We start from the raw sequence: 25,181 nt of genomic DNA, 5'->3' as shown, positions 1-25,181 counted from the left end.
GAGATCGGCAAAACCTGTCCGGGGGTCGAGAAAGAAACTCTATGAAGTAGCCTGCTGACACAACCCGCGTCACCCAGGCGTCCGAAACGTGGGACGCCCAAGTCGATTCGAATTGGAGCAGGCGACCCCCCACTCGAGAGCCCTCGAGAGAAAACCTGGCGTCAGTCCGCCTTAGCGGGCTTTTGTCAGCTTCCCGCTTGTCTTGACGGAAGCTCTGTTTCTAGGGAGTGCGGGATTTCTGAGAAGCCTTTTTTCCTGAAAAAGAGGGACGACCCGATCCCCAAGAGGGCTGACCGGACCGTCCCCTGGACCGAAAGGGCCGCCGACTACTACCGGCACTAGGCCTGCCCGACACAGAAGCCACAGTTCTTCGCTGTGGTAAGGCCGCTTCTTTTGCCTTTGCCTTGACAATCAGCTCCGTGAGGTCAGATCCAAATAACTGACCACCCTTGTAAGCTAAAGATAGCAAACCTTGCTTGGAAACCGCGTCCCCGGTCCACTGTCTGAGCCACAGTGCTCTTCTGACTGTGACCGCCGAGGTTTGCGCCCTGGACAGCAGTGACGCGGTATCCAAACCTGCATCACTGCCATATCGGGCCGCATCCTCCAACAACTTGAAAAGCCCATCTACCTCGGATAGCGGGGATCCATCCTGCCACGCCGTCCGTAGACGGTCCAACCAGCTTAGGGAAGCTTTACAAGCACACATGGATCCTAGCACCGCTCTGAATCCATGACCCGCGGCCTCGTAGATGGATTTCGCCGCCATCTCCGTTTTTCTGTCCAGCGGATCCTGCAGACTCGCCTTCCCTTTAACAGGCAGTAATGAGGATTTGCTCAGCTGGGATAAAGGGACATCCACTTCAGGAGAAGGAATCCAATTATCAATCAACTCCGTGGAACACGGATACAGTGCCTCAAAAAACAGTGTCCCCTGAAAACGTTTATCTGGACACAGGCGTTCCTTCTCCACTGCCCCATTAAGCTCATCCAGAGATGGTAATGCCAAGCGCGACCTATGCGACTCCTGAAACATCTGGGCCGACTTACCAGGACGTCTAGTTACCTCCTCCGGAAACTGTAACGCCTCCCTCATGGCTCCAATAAAAGCCTCTGCACGGCCCAAAAAAGAGGCAGAGTGCCCCTGCCGATCCTCCTTATCCGAATCGGACATCTCCCCATCTGAGCTTGAAGGGGAACCCTCCATAACAGAGATCTCCGAGTCGCTGCGCGGGGAGGGCAGTACCGGCCTGTGGCGCTTCCTGCCATGAGAGGATCTAGCTGACCGCTTGACGCCGTCGAGGACTCCTGCGTGTCAGACACGCGAGACTGATCCTGTAGCGGACCTGGGAGACGGTCCGCACCTCCTGGACCCTGATCTGACATGCCCTCACACAGTATATGGCAGGTTAAACCTGTCAGTAAGTAGGACAGTGTGGTTTCTTAAAAGAAAGCTGAAGGGTTAAAGCTCTTAAAGAGAGAGCTACCCCAGCTGACCCCCAATTAAGGGATAACCGCCTAATAAGGGGTTAATGTCGCAGACTCCCCACAACCTCTGTGAAATGAAAAGGATGTGCGAGCCCCAGACAAAAAAAAAAAAAAAAAAAAAAAAAAAAAAAAAGGAACCTCTATATGAGGTAATAGCTGCAGGACAGCACAGTCTGCCACCTTATTGTGCCTCAGAAAGGTGCCCTGCCCTGAGGGGGTGAGGGGTTAAGCTTCTGCCCTGACAGGCAGAAGCGACTCACCCAGCTGGCCGCGGTGCAGTGTTCCTTCGGTCTGTCGGGAGGAGAGGAGAGTGAGGAGCCCGATGGAAGCCGTTCAGTAATGGCCGCCGCGCTGTGAGGAGAGAGAAGCCGGAAGAGGAGGGGCAGGAGAAAGCGCGCGCTCAGAGCGCTTCCTGCCCGCGAAAAACCGGGAAGGCGCGAAGCCACGCCCCCCGCCGGCTTCAAAAAAAGCGCGCGCGACTCCTCCGCTCTCCGCTCCTGCCCCGCTTCCATGTCCTGCAGGCATCCACCTGCGGACAAAAAAACACAAGTCACCACATGAATACATGTAGCAGCGGCTGCCGCAGCAGCCGCTGAAGCACTCAAAACACATTAACATGCTGAGTACTCACCCAGCTGAGCGCCACAGGGACCCCCAGGGATTTGTGGCGCTGTGCCCAAGCTTCCCCCCAGGGCGGAGAACGCAGTGACCCCAGGTGCGCGGTTTGCGTCCCCGCCAGGGAAGCATCCCTCATCCCCCGGGGCCGGCAGGGTTCTGCAGGGACCTCTCTCAAAGGGTAATGCAGATCCGCCAAGGGAGGGGTGGGGGTCCAGCAGCGCTGAGACCCCTGAGACCTCAAGACCACGGGGGTCCAAGTCTCTGTCCGATAAAAATAAAAAAATTTTCTGAGGAGCTGCTTCCAGCAGCGACCATCCTCTGTGACCTCAAATTTTAGACTGGAGAGCTGGAGTAGGAGGAGCCCAAGCTGGAGGGGCCGGACAACACTCTTTTTTAATCTGAGGTGTTCTATCCTATGTGGGCTCCGCCTACCCACTAGTAATGACTGTGTCTCCCTTCCTTCCATCTGCTGCTGAAAAAAGGCTTTTCCTTTCTGGTCTTTTCCATTCTTTTTTGATCAAAGAATGAACCTTCTCATTGAGAGGGAAAGACCTTTTCTTTCTCTGTTCTAGACCCCCGAACATAATGTCCTGGACAGACCTTTTGGGACGAGGGTCTACCAGACCCATATTGGATCTAACGGCTTTGACAAGACTATCCGTTTCTTCAATGGGAAAGCAACTACGTCCCTTTTTCTCCCAGCATGAGGAGGAGGATGAGCCAGATGAATCAGAGTCCGTATCGACTTCGTCTGGGCTACTAGAATCAGACTCCAGGGGCACATTTTTAGATTTCTTCTGTTTCTTCCCGTGAAGGGATCTAACAGCGTCTTCCACCTGGAACTTAATTATGTACCTCAGCTTTGCGGCAAATTTAGGGGTTTCCTCGCAGATAGCTTTCTCTATACAAGAGTCGCCGAGTTTTTTCGCCCAAGTAGGAGGTAAATCCTCTGCGCAAGAGCACAGGTTCTGTGCTTGGTTTTGCCTGTACTTTTTCTTCCCTAAGAGAGAAGAGAAAGAGCGAGGACCCCAATTATTAGCCGAATTTTCATGAAGATCACTTACCCAGTGAATGAAGAAGGGGTACCGGGTTGGCAGGAGGAACCATATCCGTAGGGGGGGGGGGTTCTCTCTCGAAGTAGAAGCTGCGCTGGAGCCTTTACTGCGCTGGGATGTTTTGCCCGAATGACTGCTCCCGCTGTTCCCATGCTGACGTGAAGCGCCTTCTTTCTGTCTTGCCTGCCGCTGTTGTGGCGGTAATGGAGACACAGGCGACAGAAGCTGCAAGTCTTCAAGCTCCTGCTCACTCATGTTGCCAGCTAACGTGAGTAGCACCTCCTGATGCTAATTGATCCTTATAACACTTCCAGGTACTCCCCCTCCCCGCACTGCCGTATCCTGGGCGCTCGCGCCTGCGCACAATGGAGCTCCCAGTAATGCATTGCGGCGCAACGTTGTAAGGTGGCGCGCCCGGCGCGCACATACAGACCGAAAGTCCCGCCTACACCATGAGGGGACACTCCCTGCACAGGGAAGAAGAGAGGAAGCAGCAGATTTCTCCAGGACCGGCTCCATGCTCTTCAGGCTGAATCACCCCACTCACCCTAGAGGCCCACTGACCTCAGCGGTGGTGCATCAGGACGCCGCACCAGCCGAGGCAGGGAACCCCCGCTGCCTGAGTCGGACTGGTCGGGCCTGGCTCATCCGGATCTTCTTTCTTCAGGTACTGCTTCAGGTACCATGGAGACTGTAGGTCCCCCATCAAGGACAGGAAACCAACTGATGCGGGAGAGAGGTACCACCCTTTTTATCTGTAGGTTTCCTGTCCTTGAAGGGCAGATCCCCTCTCTCCGTGGTGCCATTATGGGGGAAGGAGAAAAATATTTATTTTTTTCCATAAAAATGTTACTTTAGATCCAAATTTTTTATTTTCGCAATGGTAACATGAAAAAATGGACCCCAAAATTTATTGTGCAATTTCTCCTGAGCACGCAGATACCACATATGTGGGGAAAAAACACTGTTTGGGCACACGGCAGGGCTCAGAAGGGAAGGAGAGCCATTTGACTTTTTGAATGTAAAATTAGTTTGAACAATTAGCGGATGCCATGTCGCGTTTAGGGAGCCCCTGATGTGCCTAAATAGTGGAAACCCCCCACGTGACACCATTTTGGAAACTAGACCCCTCAGGGAACTTATCTAGATGTATGGTGAACACCTTGAACCCCCAGGTGCTTCACAGAAGTTTATAACATTGAGCCGTAAAAATAAAAAAAATCTAAGTTTTTCCACAAAAATGATCTTTTAGCCCCAAATGATTTATTTTCACAAGGGTAAGAGGAGAAAATGGACACCAAAAACTGTTGTGCAATTTCTCTTGAGTACGCCGATACCCCATATGTGGGGAAAATAGTGTATTGGGCACACGGCAGGGTTCAGAGTGGAAGGAGCACTGTGTGACTTTTTGAACGCAAAATTGTCTGGAATCGAGAGCGGAGGCCATGTCGCATTTGGGGAGCCCCTGATGCGCCTTAACAGTGGAAACCCCCCCCACAAGTGACCCCATTTTGGAAACTAGACCCCTCAAGGATTTTATTAAGGGGTATAGTGAACATTTTGAACCCAGAGGTACGACACGAATTTGATAACATTAGGTCATCATATTGAATTAGTTGTCATTAGTCTTGAGCGCAAGTGCTCGCTACTTGAGCTTGCATCGGGTACTTGGGTATGCACCATGTATCGTGGATGCTCAAGTCCCCGCCCCGCATGTGTCACGGTTATTAGACACCCAAAAAAAAACATGCGGGGGATCGCTCATGCATGGCAGTCAATCCCAGCGTGTTTTTTTTGGCTGTATAACAGCTGCAAAACATATGGGGCAGAGATTAGAGCATGTCACTCGAGCACCCGCAATACTCGGTGCATACCCGAGCACCCGATGCAAACTCCAGTAGCAAGCACTTGTGCTCAACACTAGTCATCATATCGTCATTATTTTTTTTCTTTACTTTTGAAAAAATCCCAACCCCAACATAACCCCAACCCTAATACAACCCTAGCACAACCCTAACCCAACCCTAACCCTGGAGTTTATTTTTTACGCCTTTCCTCGTACGGTATAAGTGATTAGACAACTTTATTGTTCAGGACGGTGCGATTACAGAGATACCAAATTCATATGGGGCTTTTATGATTGACAGCTGTCACACACTAAAAATCGCTTTTTTTTGCAAAGACTAGTTTTTGCATCACCATATTTTGAGAGTATAATTTTTTCATATTTCGGCCGACAGAGTCATGTGATGGCTTGTTTTTGCAAGACAAGTTCACGCTTTTATTGGTACCATTTTTGGGCACGTGACATTTTTTGATCGCTTTCTATTCCGATTTTTGGGAGGCAGAATAGACAAAAACCAACAATTCAGGAATTTTTTTTATTATTCCGTTCCGCGTGAGGTAAAATTGATAAGTAGCTTTATTCTTCGGGTCAGTACATTTACAGCGGTACCACATTTATATTGTTTTTTTATGTTTTGTTGCTTTTACACAAAAACTATTTCATAGAAAAAAAAATTTTTTTGTAGCGCTTTATTCTGAGAGCTATAACTTATATTTTTCGGCTGATGGAGCTGTATGGCAGCTTGCTTTTAGCGGGACAAGATGATGTTTTCAGCGGTACAATTTTATTTACATTTTTGATCGCATTTTATTCCATTTTTTGCTTGGCGGTATGATGATAAAGCATAGTTTTTTGCTTTTTTTTTTTTTTTTTTTTTTTAACCTTGTTCACTAAAGGGGTTAACTAGTGGGACAATTTTATAGGTCAGGTCGTTACGGAAGCGGCAATACCAAATATGTGTATTTTTATTGGTTTGTTATTTTGTTTTTTTCAGAATAATATTTATTTATGGGGGGATTATTATTTATTTATTTTTTTTTAAATAAATATTTTTACAATTTTTTTTTCCCACTTTGATACTTTTTTTTTTTTTTTTTTTTTTTTACACTTTGTCCCATTATGGGGCTTTCATTTTTTGCAGGTTGATCACTTGCATATCATAGAAATGCAGCAACATATCTATGCTATGCTGCATGTCAGCATTGCACGCTCAGAAGTTACTTTGATCGCGCACTGCGCATGATCAAAGTAACTTCCTACTGCCTGGTGACTCGAATGTCGTCATGACGACAACAGGTTACCATTACAACTACTGGGACCTGGCACAGAAAAGCAGGACGCAGCTCCCGGAATGCTGCGATCGACTTCGATCGCAGCATTTCGGGGTTAATAGTACAAACCTGGTCCAATAGGCCCAGGGCACAGGGACGTACTACTACTGAGCATGTCAGAAAGGGATTAAAGGGGTTTTCCCACAAACAAAGTACAATTTATTTAATAGATTTTGGAATAAAAATAAGTTCCACAATTGGATGTGTTAAGCAAAAAAATGTGTCTGTGCTGCGACAACTTTATAAATGTACTGTGTAATGGCTGTGTCTGCCAGGGGAGGACGCAAAAGAGTAAATGTCGCACCCTGCTATTACAGGTACCACAGGACCCAAAAGGGTGTATGGATGGACTTCTCCACAAGAGGCCCTCATTACATAACAGACACCTCCACCCTTCCACCTCATACCACCAGAGGGAGCCTGTTAGGGATATATATACTGGAGGGTGGAGTTAGGCAGTCAGAGTGTGCTGACACTTTAGATCAGAGAAGGAGCAGCACGTCTGCTGCTGTGTTGAGGGCCCCGAGTGTGGACGAGGCAAGGAGAGAGGAGTAAAGGGGGCAGAGGAGCATCTGAAGCTCACCCCAGGACACAAGCCGGACACCAGGTCCGCACCTACAGGGTCCTCTACACCCAGTAGGGACAACCTGCATACCAGGAGGATTCCAGATCCCTGGTCAATCTGAAGCTACCATCATTTTACAGAACTTGGAACCACGAAGGCCCCAGCGTCCAGGGATAGTGGTAGCCAAAGAAAAGTTCTACTACAAGCAGACAGGTGAGAGAGTGAAATAGCATTGAAGCTAGGCCTAATTCCAGGCTGGCCAGAAGCTTTAGAGAAAGGAAGAAACGGACCAGAAGGCCTACTACCCGCTCACTGGGGAGAGTCCAGAAGTGCACCCTCCTAATAGGTACCCTGGACCATACCTGCCGTTACACCAGTAAAGGTAATGAAGTGAATCCCCTGTGTGCGTGTCCGTCATTCCCCCTGACCCGACCAGGCCACCTCTCACCTGCATCCCTTCCATCAACTCTGCCCTGGGGGCCTGCTCCGCCTGTGGGGAGCAGAAACCTCCCAGCTGCCATCCCATCACCCTCAGAGGTCTGCAGCAGCGCCGGTACTCATTACCGGGAACCACAGGTGGCGTCACGAGAAAAACTGTTAACAAACCCCCTTTTAAAGAGTGACCCCAGGGTACGGGCCCGGGAGCCAACTGCCGTGACATCCCACAGAAGGTCAAGGCCCGGGTACCGAGTTTCCCCCCATATCCCCATGGGCGAGTCATATACAGACATTACAGCATGGGATCACAGCTGATTCTTTTTATAAAGGCAAAACATTTCACTGCCTGCTTTTAAGCAATGTTTTACGTCAAAGACAGAATCAACTGCGATCTCGTGCTGTAATGTCTATGCTGTGGTTAATGATTGACAGTGACATTTAACAGGTTAACAGCAGCAACTGGACCTCAACCTGATCGTTGCTGTTGGAGGCAGATAATGGCTGTGTAATACAGCCAGTATTTGCCTTGTGTGGAGCAGCATGAATTCCTGAGATCAATCGATACACCAGCATCCACTCTATTAAATTGTAAGGAGGTGGGCAAATGAGAGGATACATACAGTTAAGGCCAAGCAGAGTAACTGCAAGTGAACACCGCAATCTGCTGGTCAAAGACTATAGAGAAAGTGAAAGCAAACAGGATTATAGTATTAGGAACCCCAAGAGTGGAAGTGCATGTTCCGGGGGAAGAGATTGAAGACTACGCTGGGTCAGATGACAGTTGTGTCGCAATGACAAAGTATAAAAAGGCCTGGTCAGTCCAAGAAGGGAGCAGTTGGTGCCAGGGCCTGTATCAGGCAGGTTGTGTGGCTGCTATGTTGGCTTAGAGCCACCATGGTCACAGAAGGTCCCAAAGGCAGTCAGATCCCAGAGAAGGCCTGAGCTGTTGAGAGTGGCACCCATTGAGCTAAGACAGAAGGGCATCAATATTCGTTTGACTACTGAACCATAAAGATAGTGTATTCAAATAGAATGTTGAATAAGATATTGCATTAAGTTTAGTAAGGATATGTGCACACAGAAGATCACTTGAACATTTTGCCTAGGTATTTTAATTTGGTAAACAAAAATGCAAGTACAAATAAATTCTAAGGCAACCACAAGTGTTTCTTGGTAAAGCAGATAAATATATATGCACACATGTGAGAAAGTCCACACTATAGTTACCAGACATAGCCCTCTAACGTAGGTTTCGCGTGTCTAGCTTCCTCAGAAAGGGCATAACCTTTATGTAACCTTTACGCCCTTTCTGAGGAAGCAAGACACGCGAAACGTACGTTAGAGGGCTATGTCTGGTAACTATAGTGTGGACTCTCTCACATGTGTGCATATACTGTATATATCTCGCGTGCTAACCGAATATCTTCTGCGTGCTTGTATATTATGTTCGAGGCCCTGCGTCTGCATGATTTGAGGCTGTTAAATAGCCTCAACACATGCAAGGATTGTCTGTTCATTAGGGAATCCTCACGTGTTGAGGCTGTCTAACAGAAGCAAATCAGCCAGACGCAGGGCCTCGAACATAATATACAAGCACGCAGAAGATAATCGGATAACACTGAGCATGCTCGGTTAACCCATAATCCGAGCACATTCGCTCATCACTAGTCTGTATGCTTTTCAGTAGCATGTATATTGTATGTTAGATTGTAAACTAGGTGCAGGGTGTAGATTAGTTGATAAACTCGCAGGGCAGCCTGTATATTAGATTGTAAACTCCTAGGAGCTGTGTGTATATTAGTCTATAAACTCTCAGGAGCAGCCCTTATAGTGTATATTAGATTGTAAACTCCTAAGAGCAGGGTGTAGATTATTCTGTATGCTCTCAGAAGCATGTATATTGTATATTAGATTGTAAAATCCTCTTGAGCAGGGTGTATTTATCTTTTCATCTCCAAATAGGCTCTCCTGAGCTTATAATACTTGCAGATATACAGCAATATGCAGCAGGACAGACGTGATCCAGGGAAATATCCGATCGCCACAACTGGGTTCAGGAAGGAATTTTTTTTCCTCCCCTGAGGCAGAACTCTCCGGGGGTTTCGTCGCCTTTCTCTGGATCTTTTGGTCCCATGACTCTCAGCCGGTCCTCAATGCCCACAGCTAGTTCTGTGGTCTTTATGGGGCCTGACCTGATAGTCATTGTGATCATGGTTTAATTTCATACAAAGGCTGGTAATATTTTATTACAATGTTGCTTACTGCTATTCCAATAAACGATAAAAATAAAGAAAATAATAGTGTCATGTGAGGTTTTTTGTGTCTTGCTTTTTTTTTTCTTTTTTTACACAGTTACAATGATGGGAGTGATCATTACTATCCCCAATACTCCACAAGTTGAACCAGGAATTATGGGGGCGCCATGTACATTAGGGAAACCACATATCTCCACCCATTGTGGTATCATAATGTCAGCTCCTGTCCCAAGATACATTACAACTGTTATGGGGGCCAATCTCTGATGGGGGCAGGGCACTAAAATAGTATATGTCCTACACATCAAACTACCTGATAGAAGACTGGGACACAGAGCCACAAGGAGTCGGACTAGGGTGACAAGGGCCCACCAGTAACCAACTCCAGGGCCCCACTTTTCAGCTACATGCAAATGTGACATTATCCTCAATCACAAATGTATATAACAATGAACTGGGTAGATTATTAAATGAATAAGATGTTGCCTTTGTCTGTATATAGTGATTCAAGTATATAGTGCCAAGTACTGCTCATATAAGAGGGTGATGGCCCACTCTTGCACAGGGGCCCACCGGAGGATTCTCCTGTTCTCCAGCGGCGCCAGCCCAAGGCTGTGTACATATATGTGTAATATTGTATGTCTTATTGTATATGTACTTCTTGATAATGCTATGTAGATCACCATTGTTGCCTTTGCAACTAAATTAAAAATTGTTTCAGAACAGCGATAACCTGTCCGCATTAGACAGTAATTGTCGAATAAAAAAGAAAAAGGAAAAACAAGGGTATCAGCTCATAAGAGTGCGGGAAAATGCCTTGATACGGGTGCAGTGCATGGAGACGCCAGACCGGCTACTGAGATATGAAGGCAACTGATTAGCAAGCTATTCTTTCTATTTTTAATAAAAAATATTCCTCTCATATCAGGATGACACACTGGCCTGTATTCTTGCTTCTGGAGTTAAATATTCTGCAAACAAAGCTAAGTAACTGGGCAATATACTTTCCCTCAGCCTTTTTCAGTAACATAGACAAGACTCACAGATTTCTTGGCTAACATGTAAATGCAATTTTAAATGTGGGTTACCAAAGTGAAGTTCATGTAAATTTATGAAAATAAATATCTGTTTTCCTCTCATAATTCCATACTTCCCTATTGGATCCTCAAACGAGACACTAGATATCCTAGCTGGCTCAAATATAAAAAACATACCTAATATATTTATATTAAGTGTATTGATCTACTTATACTATAAAATAATATGTCTAAGGCCGGAGACACACTAGCGTATCACATCTGTTGCGAGAGCATCGGATGCAACATGCTATTGACACTCGGCTCCTGCTCTGCTGCGAGTGTGGGCTGAGTGTCAGTGCTCCGATCCTCTCGAACAGAGAGGATTGCAGCCCAGCTGCGGAGAAATTAATTTCTCCACCTCCTCTGTTGCACTCGGGTGATATCCGATTTTTTAATCGGATTTCACTCGTCCGATTGCATTGTGGGACGAGCCCCAGCACTCATTTTCATGATATTTTTCTCTATCTTGTGTCTATATACTAATAGAATCTGTGTCATTTATATGTTTATTCTCATACTTCAAGTTCAGATTTTTCTTTTGTCTGTATTCCTTTGCTCTTATCAATGGTTAATCTGATCCATGGATTGTCATAGATTTCATCCTCACAGTCATTGGTGTTTTTTCCAGCGTTTCGCTAAAAATTTCCAGAGCGAAGACATATACCCTGTCAGAACTAAGAGCGGTGAGCTCGAAAAGTGTAAACCCTGAGTCTCTCTCTCTCCCTTCTTATATGTTTTTCAGTTCCGGTTTTAATGGCTGAAATAAAATTGATGTTTTAAGATACTTACGGCAACTATTTTTGATGCAGATGCTGGATTTTTCTCTTTTCCAGTAATTGCTGAGTGTGGATTAGATAACCCTGCCGGGATGCTGCCCGCATAGACGTGTGATAATGTACTGTCAAGTGTGGAGAAGCCCAAAAGGTTAAAAGGGTTGATGACAAATTGACTTTAAGTGGTAGTTGCCGATTACTAACTGATAATTCTCTGTCAGGTGGTCATTGAGGTACCAATTACGCTGCTAGAGGCAAAGTAGCCTAGATCTGTTTGAATTAAGCGTTAGGAGGCATCATCTCGGCAAGCCATTTAACATATGTGAGAAAGTGCAGAGATACGATTGCAATTTAAGTTTAACATAGATACTGTGGACATGAAAGTCTACACACCCCTATTAAAATGCCAGGGGGGCATGGCTTGCCTATGGCGAGATAAGCAGTAGAGAAACAGAGCTCCACAAACCCACAGCATAAATCAGAAAATAGAGCCACAAACTTGAATCCAAACCGTGCAATGGTCCACAGAAAGATTTATATAGGTTCATTGGGGATACTCGCGGTCAGAGGCAGGCAGGAGTGTGAGAATTTCCGTGCCTGCCACTAACCGCGAGTGAACTATGAAGTCTCCTTCTCAGAACTTTCTCACAACGAGACTTCATAGGATTCGATGGGCGTTGTGGGACATGTCACTATTGGATTACCGTTGGAACTTCCTGGATTTATTTTTGATCAGTAAATGGGTAAATGAGGGAGTGAGAGGGAGTCTTTATTTGAATAAAGTATTTTTTCCCTTTTTGTCTGTGTTTTTTAAACTATTCAATTACCGTGTTAGTAATGGGGGTGTCTGATAGACGCCACCCCATTACTAACTTCTGGGCTTGATGTCAGCGGACATTACACAACTGGTATCAACCCCAAATATTACCCCGCTTGCCAACACACCAAGGCAAGTGGTAAGAGCCAGGCAATGGCTCATCTAATGGATGCGCCTTTTCTGGGGCGGCTTCGGGCTGGTATTTTTAATCTGGGGAGGGCCAAAATATCCATGGACCTTCCCTGCCTGAGAATACTAGCCCCCAGCTGTCTGTTTCACCTTTGTTGGTTATCAAAAATGTTTCTTGTAGTCATCTATAAGCTTCTTACACTTCTCAGCTGGAATTTTCTCCCACTCTTCCCTTTCAAAGATTGCTGGCCATTTTAAAACAGTCCATATTTTCCTTTTTCAACCATTCCTGTGTACTTTTGAATATGTGTTTTGGGTCATTGTCTTGCTGCAGGACCCATGATCTTCGACTCAAACCAAGTTTTCTTACACTGGATAGGACATTTCGCTCTAAAATCTCTTGAAAATTCTCTGATTTCATGATTCCTGTGATATGGTCAAGGCCTCCAGTACCAGACGCAGCGAAGCAAACCCACAACATTATGGATCATCCACCATGCTTAACTGTTGGTAAGGAGTTCTTTTCCTAATAAGTTTCATTGTGCCATCTGTAAACTGTTGCTTTGCATTGCCACAAAGCTCTATTTTTGTTTCATCTGTCCACAGAACATTTTCCAGAAGGATTGCTGTTTGTCAAGGTACTCTTTGGCAAAGATCAGTTGTTCCTTTTTATGTCTTTTCTTCAGCAATGGTTTCTTCCTTGGCCTTCGCCCATAAAGCTCTGCTTGGTTTTGTGTGCGGACTATGGTACTTGTTGAAACCATGACCCCAGACTGTTACAAGTTAGCCTTCAGGTCTTTGGATGTTTGACGTGGTGTTTTTTTCCACCATTCGGGCCAACCTTCGAAGACATCTTTTGTCAATTTTCCTCTTCCTCCACATCCATGGAGGTTCTTGATAGTTCCATGCTCAGCAAAATTCTTAATAACATTGCACTGTTGAAACTAGAATACCAAGGTCTTTGGAGATGGCCTTATACCCTTTGGAAGTCTTGTGTTTGCTAATAATAGCAGTTCTGATGTCCTCAGACAGCTCTTTTGTCTTTACCATTGTGACAAAGGAACAGGGCCGGCCATGTGACTATTTAAAACACTGAAGTCATCATTCATTGGCTAATTCATGTCACATGGGCACCAACAATTAATCACGGTTGAATCTCTTTTGTGATTTACCACAGGCAAGTCAAAATGTGTTTCCATAATAAATGAATGCAAAAAGTGCCAATACCAGTGTCAGATCAAGCTTTAGGTTTTTCTATTCTTCCCTCCCATTGTTTGTTGTTTTAAATTATTGTTTATCATTTGCTCTTTTGTATTTAACACGAGTGCGCTATACAAAAAAAAACTGTTTCACTTGATTCATTTTTTTTTCAGGAGATATTCCTCATTATGTACTTAAACTTCATGTGTGCCAATAACGATGAGCAGGACTGTACCTAGCCTAATGCATAGGGAGCAAATGGGCTTTGTCCCTGGCAGGGCGGTACGGGATAGTTTTAACAGTATTATGTCCCTGGTCTCCAGGGCCCGCTCTGGCAAGATCCCCCTGTGTTTATTATCGGTCGACGCTGAAAAAAGCATTTGACAGGGTGCATTGGGGATTCTTTGAGGTCACATTGGAAGCTATTGGACCACATCAGTGAATGGTGGCACGCTACAGAAAATTATCTCAAATCTTGGACAAATCTTGCACTTTCCTGGTTTGGAAGAGTTAATGTTCTCAAAATGAACATTTTACCTAAAATACTGTTCTTCTTTCAAACCATTTCTTGGGACATTAAAGGAAACCTGTCATGTCCTTTGTAGTATCTAAACTGCCCCATTGTGTCGTTAGTGATGCAATGTGCATCACTAACATGCTTTTTTCATTAAAATCAGTGCGAATATCATGTGCAAAAAGCATTTTATATGTTTATATCATACCTGCTTGTTTAGTCAAATCATTCCTAGACTCTGGAGATCTCATTTCCCACCAAAAAAGATTGATTCGGTGGAGGCGGTATATCTGCTTCAACGGTTAGAAGAACTCAGGGTGTTTGATAACAGGTTGGATTCTGTGTGGTAGCTACATGGTATCCCTGGATTCAGTTCAAAGAATCCCAGCATTTTCAGACTTGGCTGACAAAGTGATTTTACTGATTAGCTATTTAATAAAGGTATTTCATCAAAATGTGAAAAGCAGTGATATCTCAATCCTTTTCTTTCGTTCTCTTTCCCTTATTTCTTCTTTCCTTTCTATATATATTACTTATGCAAGGTTATTGATTGATATGTCTTTTGAACAAAAAGGTAACAATGTTATTAGTACAGAAAACGATTAAGCTACACCCTGGATTGCTAAGAATGACTGCTCTAAACCAGTGAAATTGCATTGCTGCCATAGAAAAATAGGAAAGCGCTACATAATGTATTCATGAAATATTGGAAAATTAAATCAGTAATATTAATATGGAAAATTACAGTAAAAGGATGGTACTTGGCATATAGATTGGCCAGCATGTGTGTGCCCAACATCCAGTGTCAAGGAGTCCTTCATTGTTGGGTCCCAGTCCAGCTTTGTCACCTCTCCTGAGCTAGAAGCCTACAATTTATGGGTCAGGAGTGAACCAGCTACTTACTTAAAATCACCTGAGGCTAATGGGAGTGGGAGTGCACATGCCAAAAAACGTTATTAGTATAGACATACCATCATCCCGAATCTGTATTGGGCAGAGGTGGGTAGGGGGCTCCTCCTGCCTTATGTTTATTGTAAGACCTTGTTTGTATTGTTACATATGATCAACATATGTTTATTAACAAAAATATATTGAACATAAAATGGCAGGTTTTTGTCATTAAAAAAAATAATCATACCAAGAAGAATCATTTTAGAACTTTTCCCGCCTTTAAAGGGTAGGGTAGGTCAACCCTCCTAAGCAGTCTATACACAGTCACACAGTCATAGGAAGCTGAATAAAATTATACATTGATAAGTGCAATCCGATGTCTTATTACAGAGAAATGCTCATTTTCTTACGCGTAAAGGAGCTGTTCCAGGCTATTGGCCAGACACTGATCTGCATGAGACTCTGCTTCCAGAGCTTATTTTTAATAAAAAGGAGTGTAACCTGTGTGATATGTAATGACCACTCTCTGCTCTCCTGATCTCCCTGCAGAGCTGTGTGTGATTATACCTGACACATCTGCAGGTTCCTCTCAGCTGCAGCTTCCATCTCACAGGCAGACATGGTTCTAATACAGCAGAGCTGTGAGAGCTGCAGCAAATGTGTCTGCAAGCAGACAAAGATCTATTTTACTGCCCTGTGTTAGTTACTTGTCTCTCAATGGCAATGCACTCTTTCATTTAAAATAACCCTGGAGGCAGATTCTCATGCAAATCAATGTCGAGCTCATAGAGATTGACATCTTATTTATATACTAATAAAAAAAGTATATTTTATACAGCTTCTTATGACCTTCATGCCCATATAGACAACTTAGGAGGGTTGATCCTACTGATAGATTCCCTGAAATATCACCTAATCTATACAAAGCCATTGAAAAATAAAAGTGAAATATTTTCAGGTGGAAACAAAAATAAAGAATTAAAATAATGTGATTGCATGAATACGCACATCCTTAACCCCATCAAGACATTTGGCGTACGTTCACGTCACGGTCGAGAAGGGGTTCAAGCAAAATGACGTAAATTTACATCATGATGATCATGCAGGCACAGCAGCTGGGCCAGCACGATTGCCGCTGGGACCTCCACCACAAGCTATAGCTGAGCTCCAACTGTCATGGCCAGGAGCGGTGCCCGTACGGCCCCGGGCCATTTAAGCCTCTAAATGCTGCGAACTATGACAATCGCATCATTTAGAAGGCTGGGAGAGGGAGGGGGCTACCTCTTCCACGCAATCGGCACCCCCACAAAATCATTGCGAGAGCCCAATTGTTGCCATGGCAACCCGAGGTCATCATGACGACCTCAGGGTCTGCCTACGGAGGCCAGTTTAGACCATGTCCGGAGCAAGGTCTAAAACGAGATATGTCAGTGCAGCACTGCCAGGTATAATGCACTACAATGCTAGTGCATTGCAATGCATTATACCAGCGATCAGAGAGTCCCATAGAGGGACGAAGTATAAAAAAGAAAATAAATACACTAAAAAAAAATAAAATTGAATTCATAAAATAAATAAAAAAATAAAAATAAAAAAAAAGAGAAAAATATTAAACCAATACATAGGTATAGTTATGTAAAAAAAAAAAAAAAAAAAAAAAAATTTTTTTAAAAAAGACGAAAATACACAAATTTGGTAACGCCACGTCCGGAACAACTCGACCTATAAAACTGTCACCCTATTTAACCCTTTCAGTGAAAAAAAAAAACGTGGCAAAAAAGCCTATGCTTTTTCATCATAGCACCAAAAAAGCAGAATAAAACAGAATAAGGCTGTGTGCCCACGTAGCATTTTTCAAGCGTATATGCTGCGGAATTTCCGCAGCGTAAACGCTTGAAAAACGCATGTATATCCGCACCCCATGGTCTCCAATGGCATTCCGCAATGTCAATGCCCATGCTGCGGATTTTTCCGCAGCGTTTATGCTGCGTTCAAAAATCTGCAGCATGTCATTTAATTTTGCGTTTCCGCATGCAGAATTGCCTTTGTCCAATGCATAAAAAACGCAAGGCAATTCCGCATGTGGAAAACGCGTGATAAACGCGCGAAAAATGCGCGATAAACGCGTGCGGAATTCCGCATGCGTTTTTCCGGGAGAGGACTTGCAGAAATGAAGCAGAAATTTTCTGCTTCATAAATGCAACGTGGGCACATAGCCTAAAAAAGTCAAATGTGAATAAAAATGGTATAGCTGATAACAATCTTGTCCTGCAAAAAATAAGCCAACAGAGAAATAAAAAAGGTCATAGCTCTCAGAATATAGCGATGCAAAAACAATTCTTTTTTCTATAAAATTGTTATTTTGTAAATACGGCAAAACATAAAAAAATTATATTAAAAAGTGGATCGCTGTAGTCGTACCGCCCAGAAGAATAAAGCTGTCTTATTACTTTTACTATATGGTGAACAGCATAAAAAAATTTAAAAAAAATTCCTGAATTGCTGCTTTTTGTTCATTCTCCCTCCCAAAAATCGGAATAGAAAGCAATCAAAAAATGTTGTGTCCGAAAATGGTACCAATAAACGTCAACTCCTTCTGCAAAAAACAAGCTCTACTGTTCATGTCTATGTCAGTGGGCAAACTTAAAAAAAAACAGCAAGGGATCAAATACTTATTTCCCCCACTGTATGTATGTATGTATGTATGTATGTATGTATGTATGTATGTATGTATGTATGTATGAATGAATGTACGTACACATACACAGGGTGGTCCAAAAGTAGGTGGACAGAAAATAATAACATTTGAATTCGGCTGTTGCTGTAACTGGGGAACAACTTGATTCATTAGAATTTCGAGATACTTATCTCCTGTGACTGTTCCATCAAAAAATATTGGTCCTAAAACACCAAAACTTGAAATACCACCCCAAACATTGACACCAGGCTCATTTAGTTGTTGCTCTAATGTTAAATGCATGTTCTCATTATACCAGTAAATACAATTATGTCTGTTAATATGGCCGGATAATTTAAAAGAAGCTTCATCACTCCACATAATGTTATCTAAAATTACTGGATTTTCTTCAATTTCGTTAAGCATAATCTCACGAAATTGCAGCCGCCTGTCTGGATCATCCTCCAATAAACCATGAATTAGACGTGGACGATAAGCTTTCCACCCAATAGATTTCAGGATTGGCATGATAGAAGCTCGTGAAATTCCCAATTCCAAAGAGGCTCTTCTGGTGGACTTTTTTTGGACTCTGAACAAATGTTTCAGCAACAAGTTGTTTATTATCTTCTGTACAGACTGTTTTGGGTCGACCAGTTTTTGGAGCATTAAGGATTGAGTCAGTGGCATTGAATTTGTCACGAATGCGGTAAATGGTTTGTCTCTTTGGGGCTTGAGTGCCAAATGTTTCAACCCAATTTGCTCTAACAGTTTCAACATTTTGAGATTTCCAATACTCTGTTAAAATCCATTTTCTTTGATCTGTATTTAAATTATTTGCCATTATGTGTTATCTGAATTATCTGAAAAGAAAACAGATTTGGGGGAGATCTATCTGTGAAAACTAGATCTGTGAAACTGGCTCATTTGCCCTTAGCAACAAATCAGATTCCACCTTTCATTTTCCAAAGAGTCTGTGAGGAATGAAAAGTGGAATCTGATTGCAACTGAGCCAGTTTCACTTTACACCATGTTTGATAAAACTCCCCCTTCATAACCTTATTACACTTTCTGTCCACCTACTTTTGGACATGTATGTATGTATGTATATGTATATATATATATATATATATATATATATATATATATATATATATATATATATATATATATATATATATATATATATATATATATACACACACATACACTCACACACACACACACACGTATATTGTGCCGAGCACAATCAACCATCAAATAAGAATATGCATATTAGAGACTCAAAGGGCTAAATAACTTTACAATTATCCTTCCATTAAATGCTTTGGGACATAGATTATCTAATCTGAAGTTAATGTAGACATTCGCCCCGGAGTGCCCAGTTATCTAGTAGACCGTTCTCTTTGAAATAATATTGGCTTCCATCCCATAGAAATTTGGCTTGTTAACCTAATAGACAACTTCTGTAATAAAATATGACTAATACCATAAAAATGAGGCAGACTATCCAAGACTTCATGAGCTTTGATTAAATGACTATAAAAGAAACAGAATGGAACTTGGATTGTTTTATCCCCATGCTAAACATCCCAACCCCATGTATGGCACAGAATTAGTAATTTACCGGATAATGTTTAATATTCTTATGACCAGGGAGCATACATTACTATTCAGTTAGTCCTTGTAATCTAATGTGTTCTAAGGATATGGATAAGGTTAGATAAAGTAATTTGGCCACAATAGACTTAAGAAGTAAAAAAGGTAATACTTTGTTAAATGTTAGACTAGTAGCACTTTCGGTTCATGACAGTGGCAGCAATCAGCTCATCACCACAGCACGTATAATATCAAAGGGGTTTTCTGTGATGAGATACATAGAAAACATACGTTGCCTTTCTTTGCAACTACAGATGGTTTATAGGTACCTCATAGTAAAGGCCCATTTACTTAGGAAGATATCTTGGTTAAAGGGGTTCTCCCAGAAGTAATCCACGGTGGCCGCAGTCACCTATTTCAGGCTGCAACCCGTCATAAGCATACACGAGGACAGGTTGCAGATTGAAGAAACATTGCTTGAGATATAGGTCTCTGAGTTATCATATAATGACTGTCAAACTGAGGAGCAGCATTCTGACAGTTCGCAGTAGAGCACAGATTCAGTGAGCAGAGAAGAGACACTTTTTTCCTCCTGCTCTGTGTCCAGTTGTAAACCTGTCAGGTTAAGAGAGCAGATAAGTTATTCTAGTTCACATTGCTGCTCCTCAGCCTTACATGAAGTACACTGGATATATAAAGTCTACACACCTCTGTTAAATGGCCAAATTCCTGTCATGTAAAAAAAACAAATAACAAGAAGAATCATTTCAGAACTTTTTCCACCTTTAATGTCACCCATAATCTCTACAAATCCAATGAAAAACAAACCGAAATCAATTTGAGGGGAAAAATAAAAACAAAACTAAAATAATGTGCTTGCATCATTGTGAACACCCTCTTATAAATGGGAATGTGGTTGTGCTTAAAATTAGCCAATCACATTTTAACGAATAATAAATAGTAGGCACTACACAGTTGCCCTCATTTACACAGATTCTGATTAACTCCATATAAAGTTTAGCTGCTCTGGGTTCTGGTAAGATTTTCCTGACCTTTTCTTAGTTGCATTTTACAGCAAGAGCCTTAGAACACAGCAAAGGCATCTCATTGTTGAAAGTTATCAGTCAGGAGGAGGGCATAAACATTTTTCCAAGGGATTAGATATACCATGGAACACTGAAGACTCATCAAGAAGTGGCTTCAAATTTGATACAAGTGACATTACCTCAAACTAAACCTCCCTCAAAAATTGATGAAAAGAAAGAAAATTGGTTCAGGAATCAGCTAAAAGGCCTACAGCAACATTGTAGGAGTTGCAGGAATTTATGGCAATTTCATGTTTTTTGTCACAAGCAGTACACAATCTCCTGAATTCTTCATATGTTTGGCCTGTGGGGTAGGGTGGCAAGACGAAGCCTTTTTTTTTTTCTTTTTTTTTTAACAAAGAAAAACATCCAAGCCTGACTATGTTATTATTATGCTTTGCTTATATAGCACCATCATATCCCGTAGCGCTTTACAGAAATTATCATCTCTGTCCCCAATGGGGCACACAATCTAAATTTCCTATCAGTATGTCTTTGGTGTGTTGGAGGAAATCGGAGTACCCGGAAGAAACCCAAGCAAACACGGGGAGAACACAAACTCTTTACAGATGTCCTTGGTGGACCCGGAACCCGGGTCACCAGCGTTGCAAAAGCAACAGTGCTAACCACTGAGCCACCGTGCTGACAAACCCTACATCATGTCTGCCAAAAACAGGTGGGAAAACGTGTTTCGTTCTAATGAAGCTAAGGTTGAACTTTTTGGCAATAATACTAAAAGGTATGTTTGGCACAAAAGTCAACACTACACCTCAACAAAAGAACACTATATCCACAGTGAAGCCTGGGGGCGCAGCATTATGCCTTTTTGGTCCTCTGCTAAAAAGCTGAAGATAAATTTCACCTTTTAGAATGACAACAACAATAAGCATACCTCCAAAATCAACGAAAGAATAGCTTCACCAGGAGAAAGTGAAAATTTTGAAATGATAATTGACAGATTTGGAGTGCTACAGGAAGGAAGAGTGGGCAACGATTGGCAATTCTAGGTGTGCCATTTCCTGAAGTGTTTTTATTTTTTACAGCCCTTCGATGGGATAATGCTTAATTTGGCACACATTCTATCAAGAGATGCTTCAAAAGAAGTGACATGCACTCTCTTTTTCTGCCAGGCATTTTTCAAATCTTTAAGCAGAAAAAAAAAATACTAAAAACACTTAACATATGAACAGTAAAATGGTTTTACAAAATAAATTTATAGTAATAGTCATTGCAGAATTTTTCAGCAATTCTCCATGCAGTTTTTGTTTGGGAGTTCACCCTCTCTATAAAAAAAAAAACCTCTTTAAAAAGCACGTTTCCTTAAGGTACGTCTGTACAAGACATATCCATTGCTGTTCCTGTTGTGGGTTTTATTGCAGGTTTCTTGACAGATTTCATCTGTTATGTTGCATAGAGTAAAGTCCACAGTTGAAATTCACAACATAAACTGACATACTGGAGATATAAAATCTGCCCATGTATGTCAATTCACACTGCAGATTTTTGCAGCAGTTAGAGGATGAAACAAAATCTATTCCACAATACTGCTACTGCAATACACTGGATTTTCTGCAGCAAATCCAAAGCATATTCACTATGGGAATTGTTGCATAGCTACAGATCAGCATTGTCTTGTGTAAATGATGTATTGAGTAACATTAACAGTAAAGAATTATGCCGCTAATAATTTAAATTTTTATGGCGGCATGATCAATGAAGATCAAGCACAATATAATAAATGCCTCCGTAAGCATATCTTTAGTGCTACTGTCACCATCATAAAAGAGATTCCTAATGACACCAATGATTTTATCAATTAAGCAAATTGCCTCTTCAAAGAAAAAGAGGACCTGAACTGTATAGCGCCACCTAGTGGAAGCAGCAATCCTACAAGTCATAATCAACCCTATAACGAGTCGTGCAATATGACTTAGGATAAAAGCCAAATCAGAATCTTAATTTGCAGACACGGTGTTTCGGGCTGTTGACCCTCGTCAGTGCAAAGTATGAGAACTGATTTGGGTAGATGAGAGGCTCTGGACTGAGGTCTAAGGGGTAACGTTTCTCCTTGTGGAGAGTGACACACCAGCTCTGGCACTACTCTCCACAAGAAGAAACGTTACCCCTTAGACATCAACCAAGCAGAGAGCTACGTTTTACTATTTTCTGTATAAGATAAATAGTTGGATTTTATTTGCTTCAGTCAATTAACATTACGAATGTTTATAATTGCTCATATTGGACAAAGCAATTCTATAGTATAAAAGTATAGGCAGATAACCATTTTTAGATTATCATATGATTCAATGATTCTGCAAAAAACACTTACCTCTCCTCGACTACAAGGTAATACTTGTGAGTATCGAGATGTGCAGGGAGCACCTTTCACATTAATATCATCCTCAAGCTGAAAAGTCTTTGCGCAGTCTGTGGAGAAATACTTATATGTACGCCAACTGTGGCCAAAGTCCTGTGAACCCTCAAGAATCATGGCTGCAGGTCTTGGGGATTTAAACACCATAATCAGATGAGTAAAGTAAAATGTAGTTTCTAAGTGTAATTGTATAATTTCCCTCTGAATGTCCCGGGCTGACTGCCACCACGTGCGTGGAATTTTGAAAGTTGAATCTGCCATCGCAGATGCTGGATGTGATAGTCTGGGAACTGCAGCATTGCATTTTTCACACTTTGGTTCCTTGCAAGTTTGGTCAGGATATGCAGTATATGTGCAATATAGTTCTGTGCCATTAGCGCCACAGACTGTGTCTGTCCACAAACTCCGACCAATAGCTAAATTACCCATCCTAGGATTACAAGCTTTTTCTCGTTGAGATGTAATTGTAGCCACTGTGTTAATCCCTAGAATAAGAAAAGTAAGATATTACTTACAGTTATTTATTAAAATATTTTTTGTACAAAATGGAATATTGTAATATTATAGGCAAATAGTGTATATCAATATAAACAAATAGTTATAAAATTAATTATGGGGTGAGAAATTCCCAGAAAGGAGCAATGCTTCTTTGGTAGAATACCTCTGTAATATGGCATCCAATAGAGCATGCCAGGTTTTTTTTGTCCAGATAATTCATACATTTGCAGGTTGCAGAGATACTTATTGTCATGAGCATGAGAAGATCCACAATTCTATAAAATACTGTTATAATCTGTATTCATGAGGAAAGTGATTTATATAGTAAGCTATTCATGAGGAATATAGCAAACAGCAGTATGACTGCGTCCCTATGCAGGGGATCACCGTTGAGCAGATTTATGCTGAGATTTGAGGTGTTTCCCATGAGGCAGTATTTGGCTGCCCCCAGGAATGGGATTTGACTGTTCTACGAGCTGGTTGTTAAACAGACAGCTGGCTCAAACAACGATGAAAAAAGCTGGCTTCCTGCATTCAATAAAACTCGTCTTCAAATGTTTAATGAACTCCTAGAAATATTGAAAGAAAATGAAAAGTCACAATTCAAAAAGGTGCAAACTATGTAAACCATCCAAGACTACCATACCCTTAAATATGTTTCCGGCACTTATTTTGTTTGTGACATTTTTTACACCATCATAGTGATAAATGACAAGTCTTAAAGTTTCTTGAAATGTTCATGTTGGGTGTCTTAAATCCTCTCCTTTTACAGAAGGAATCCATATGGATTTTTCAATTCCAAGCTGTTACACCACATAGCATCAATGAAGATCTTTTGTTCAGAGGTTTGTGGGCTTTTAACAGATGTAAGTCTGTATACACAAAGTAATATCCTTTTTTATGAATTTTTGTTAAATACTAATTTATTTTTTTCTTTTTAGTTCACAGGGTCTTTCCATGGTTATTATACCTACCTTTTGGTAAAGTAAGACTCACCATATTCACTATATTTTTAACTCCAAGCTGTCACCCCACATAGCATTAATAAACATCTTCTATATTATGAGCTTTTATCAGACACCATAGGGTTTTTCCATGGTTCTTATACCTATCTTCTGGTGCTTCCCAACATATCATATTTACTACTTGAAGATTTTAATTAATTTACCACTTCACGTGTTCTACATACCGCTTATAATAAATCTGTTTATATTTTGTCATCATATCTCTTAACATTTTATTATTTGCGGTCTTCCACATGACTATTTGCACTTCATAGATTGTATTATACATTTTTTATTTATTCATTTTGACTTTCTATTTACTTTGAACAAATGAAAATAAATACGTTTTCTTTTTATTTCAGTACTATATTTTTTCAGACTATAAGACGCACTGGACCATAAGACGCACCTAGGTTTTAGAGGTGGAAAATAGAAAAAAATTGAAGCAAAAAATGTGGTCATAATGCACTGTTATGGGGGAGGGGGTCTGCTACTAACACTGTTATAGGGGTAATGTCCCCCATTTCTGTATGAATATCCCCACAATGTGAGCCGCGCATGATGTCCCTGCCATGCTCCCTCACACGGTGAGATGAGCTGCTGGAATAGTCACTGCTCCCCATGCTGGGACAATTGGCGTGGGGAGCAGTGACTTCATTCTCCTTAAAAGCGGGCGCAGCTATCACGCGTGCCCGCTATTAAGAAGCATGAATATGTACATCTACTACTACATCTTCTAATACTACTGCTGCTACTACTACTACTCCTCACAAGTGATAGCTGCAGCGGGTGACTCCTGCCTCCTGTGATCCGCTCCTCTGCCACTGTCTCTCCCCCCACCATCCACAACAACAGGATGATATAGTACATTTGGACTACAAGACATACCTCCTACTTTGCTCCAATATTTTGGAGGAAAAAAGTGCGCCTCATAGTCCGAAAAATACG

The 25,181-nt window shown here is 42.1% G+C and overlaps 1 protein-coding gene across 2 annotated transcripts in view; it reads right to left on the bottom strand.

Moving 5' to 3' along the window:
- The window catches only part of NTN4 (netrin 4), a 164,917-nt gene that overhangs the window by 121,697 nt on the left and 18,039 nt on the right, over positions 1-25,181 (bottom strand). For both annotated transcript variants that reach the window (XM_073651676.1, XM_073651675.1), the window contains one exon: positions 22,687-23,216. In XM_073651676.1, the coding sequence (XP_073507777.1) occupies positions 22,687-23,160 (474 nt within the window). In that variant the 5' untranslated portion in view covers positions 23,161-23,216. The remainder of the gene's footprint in view (positions 1-22,686; positions 23,217-25,181) is intronic.

This window comes from Phyllobates terribilis, unplaced genomic scaffold, assembly GCF_046119375.1.
Source record: "Phyllobates terribilis strain yellow unplaced genomic scaffold, ASM4611937v1 Scaffold_11__3_contigs__length_659146591, whole genome shotgun sequence".
NCBI lineage: Eukaryota > Metazoa > Chordata > Amphibia > Anura > Dendrobatidae > Phyllobates > Phyllobates terribilis.
This window is presented reverse-complemented; position numbering and strand designations above follow the sequence as displayed.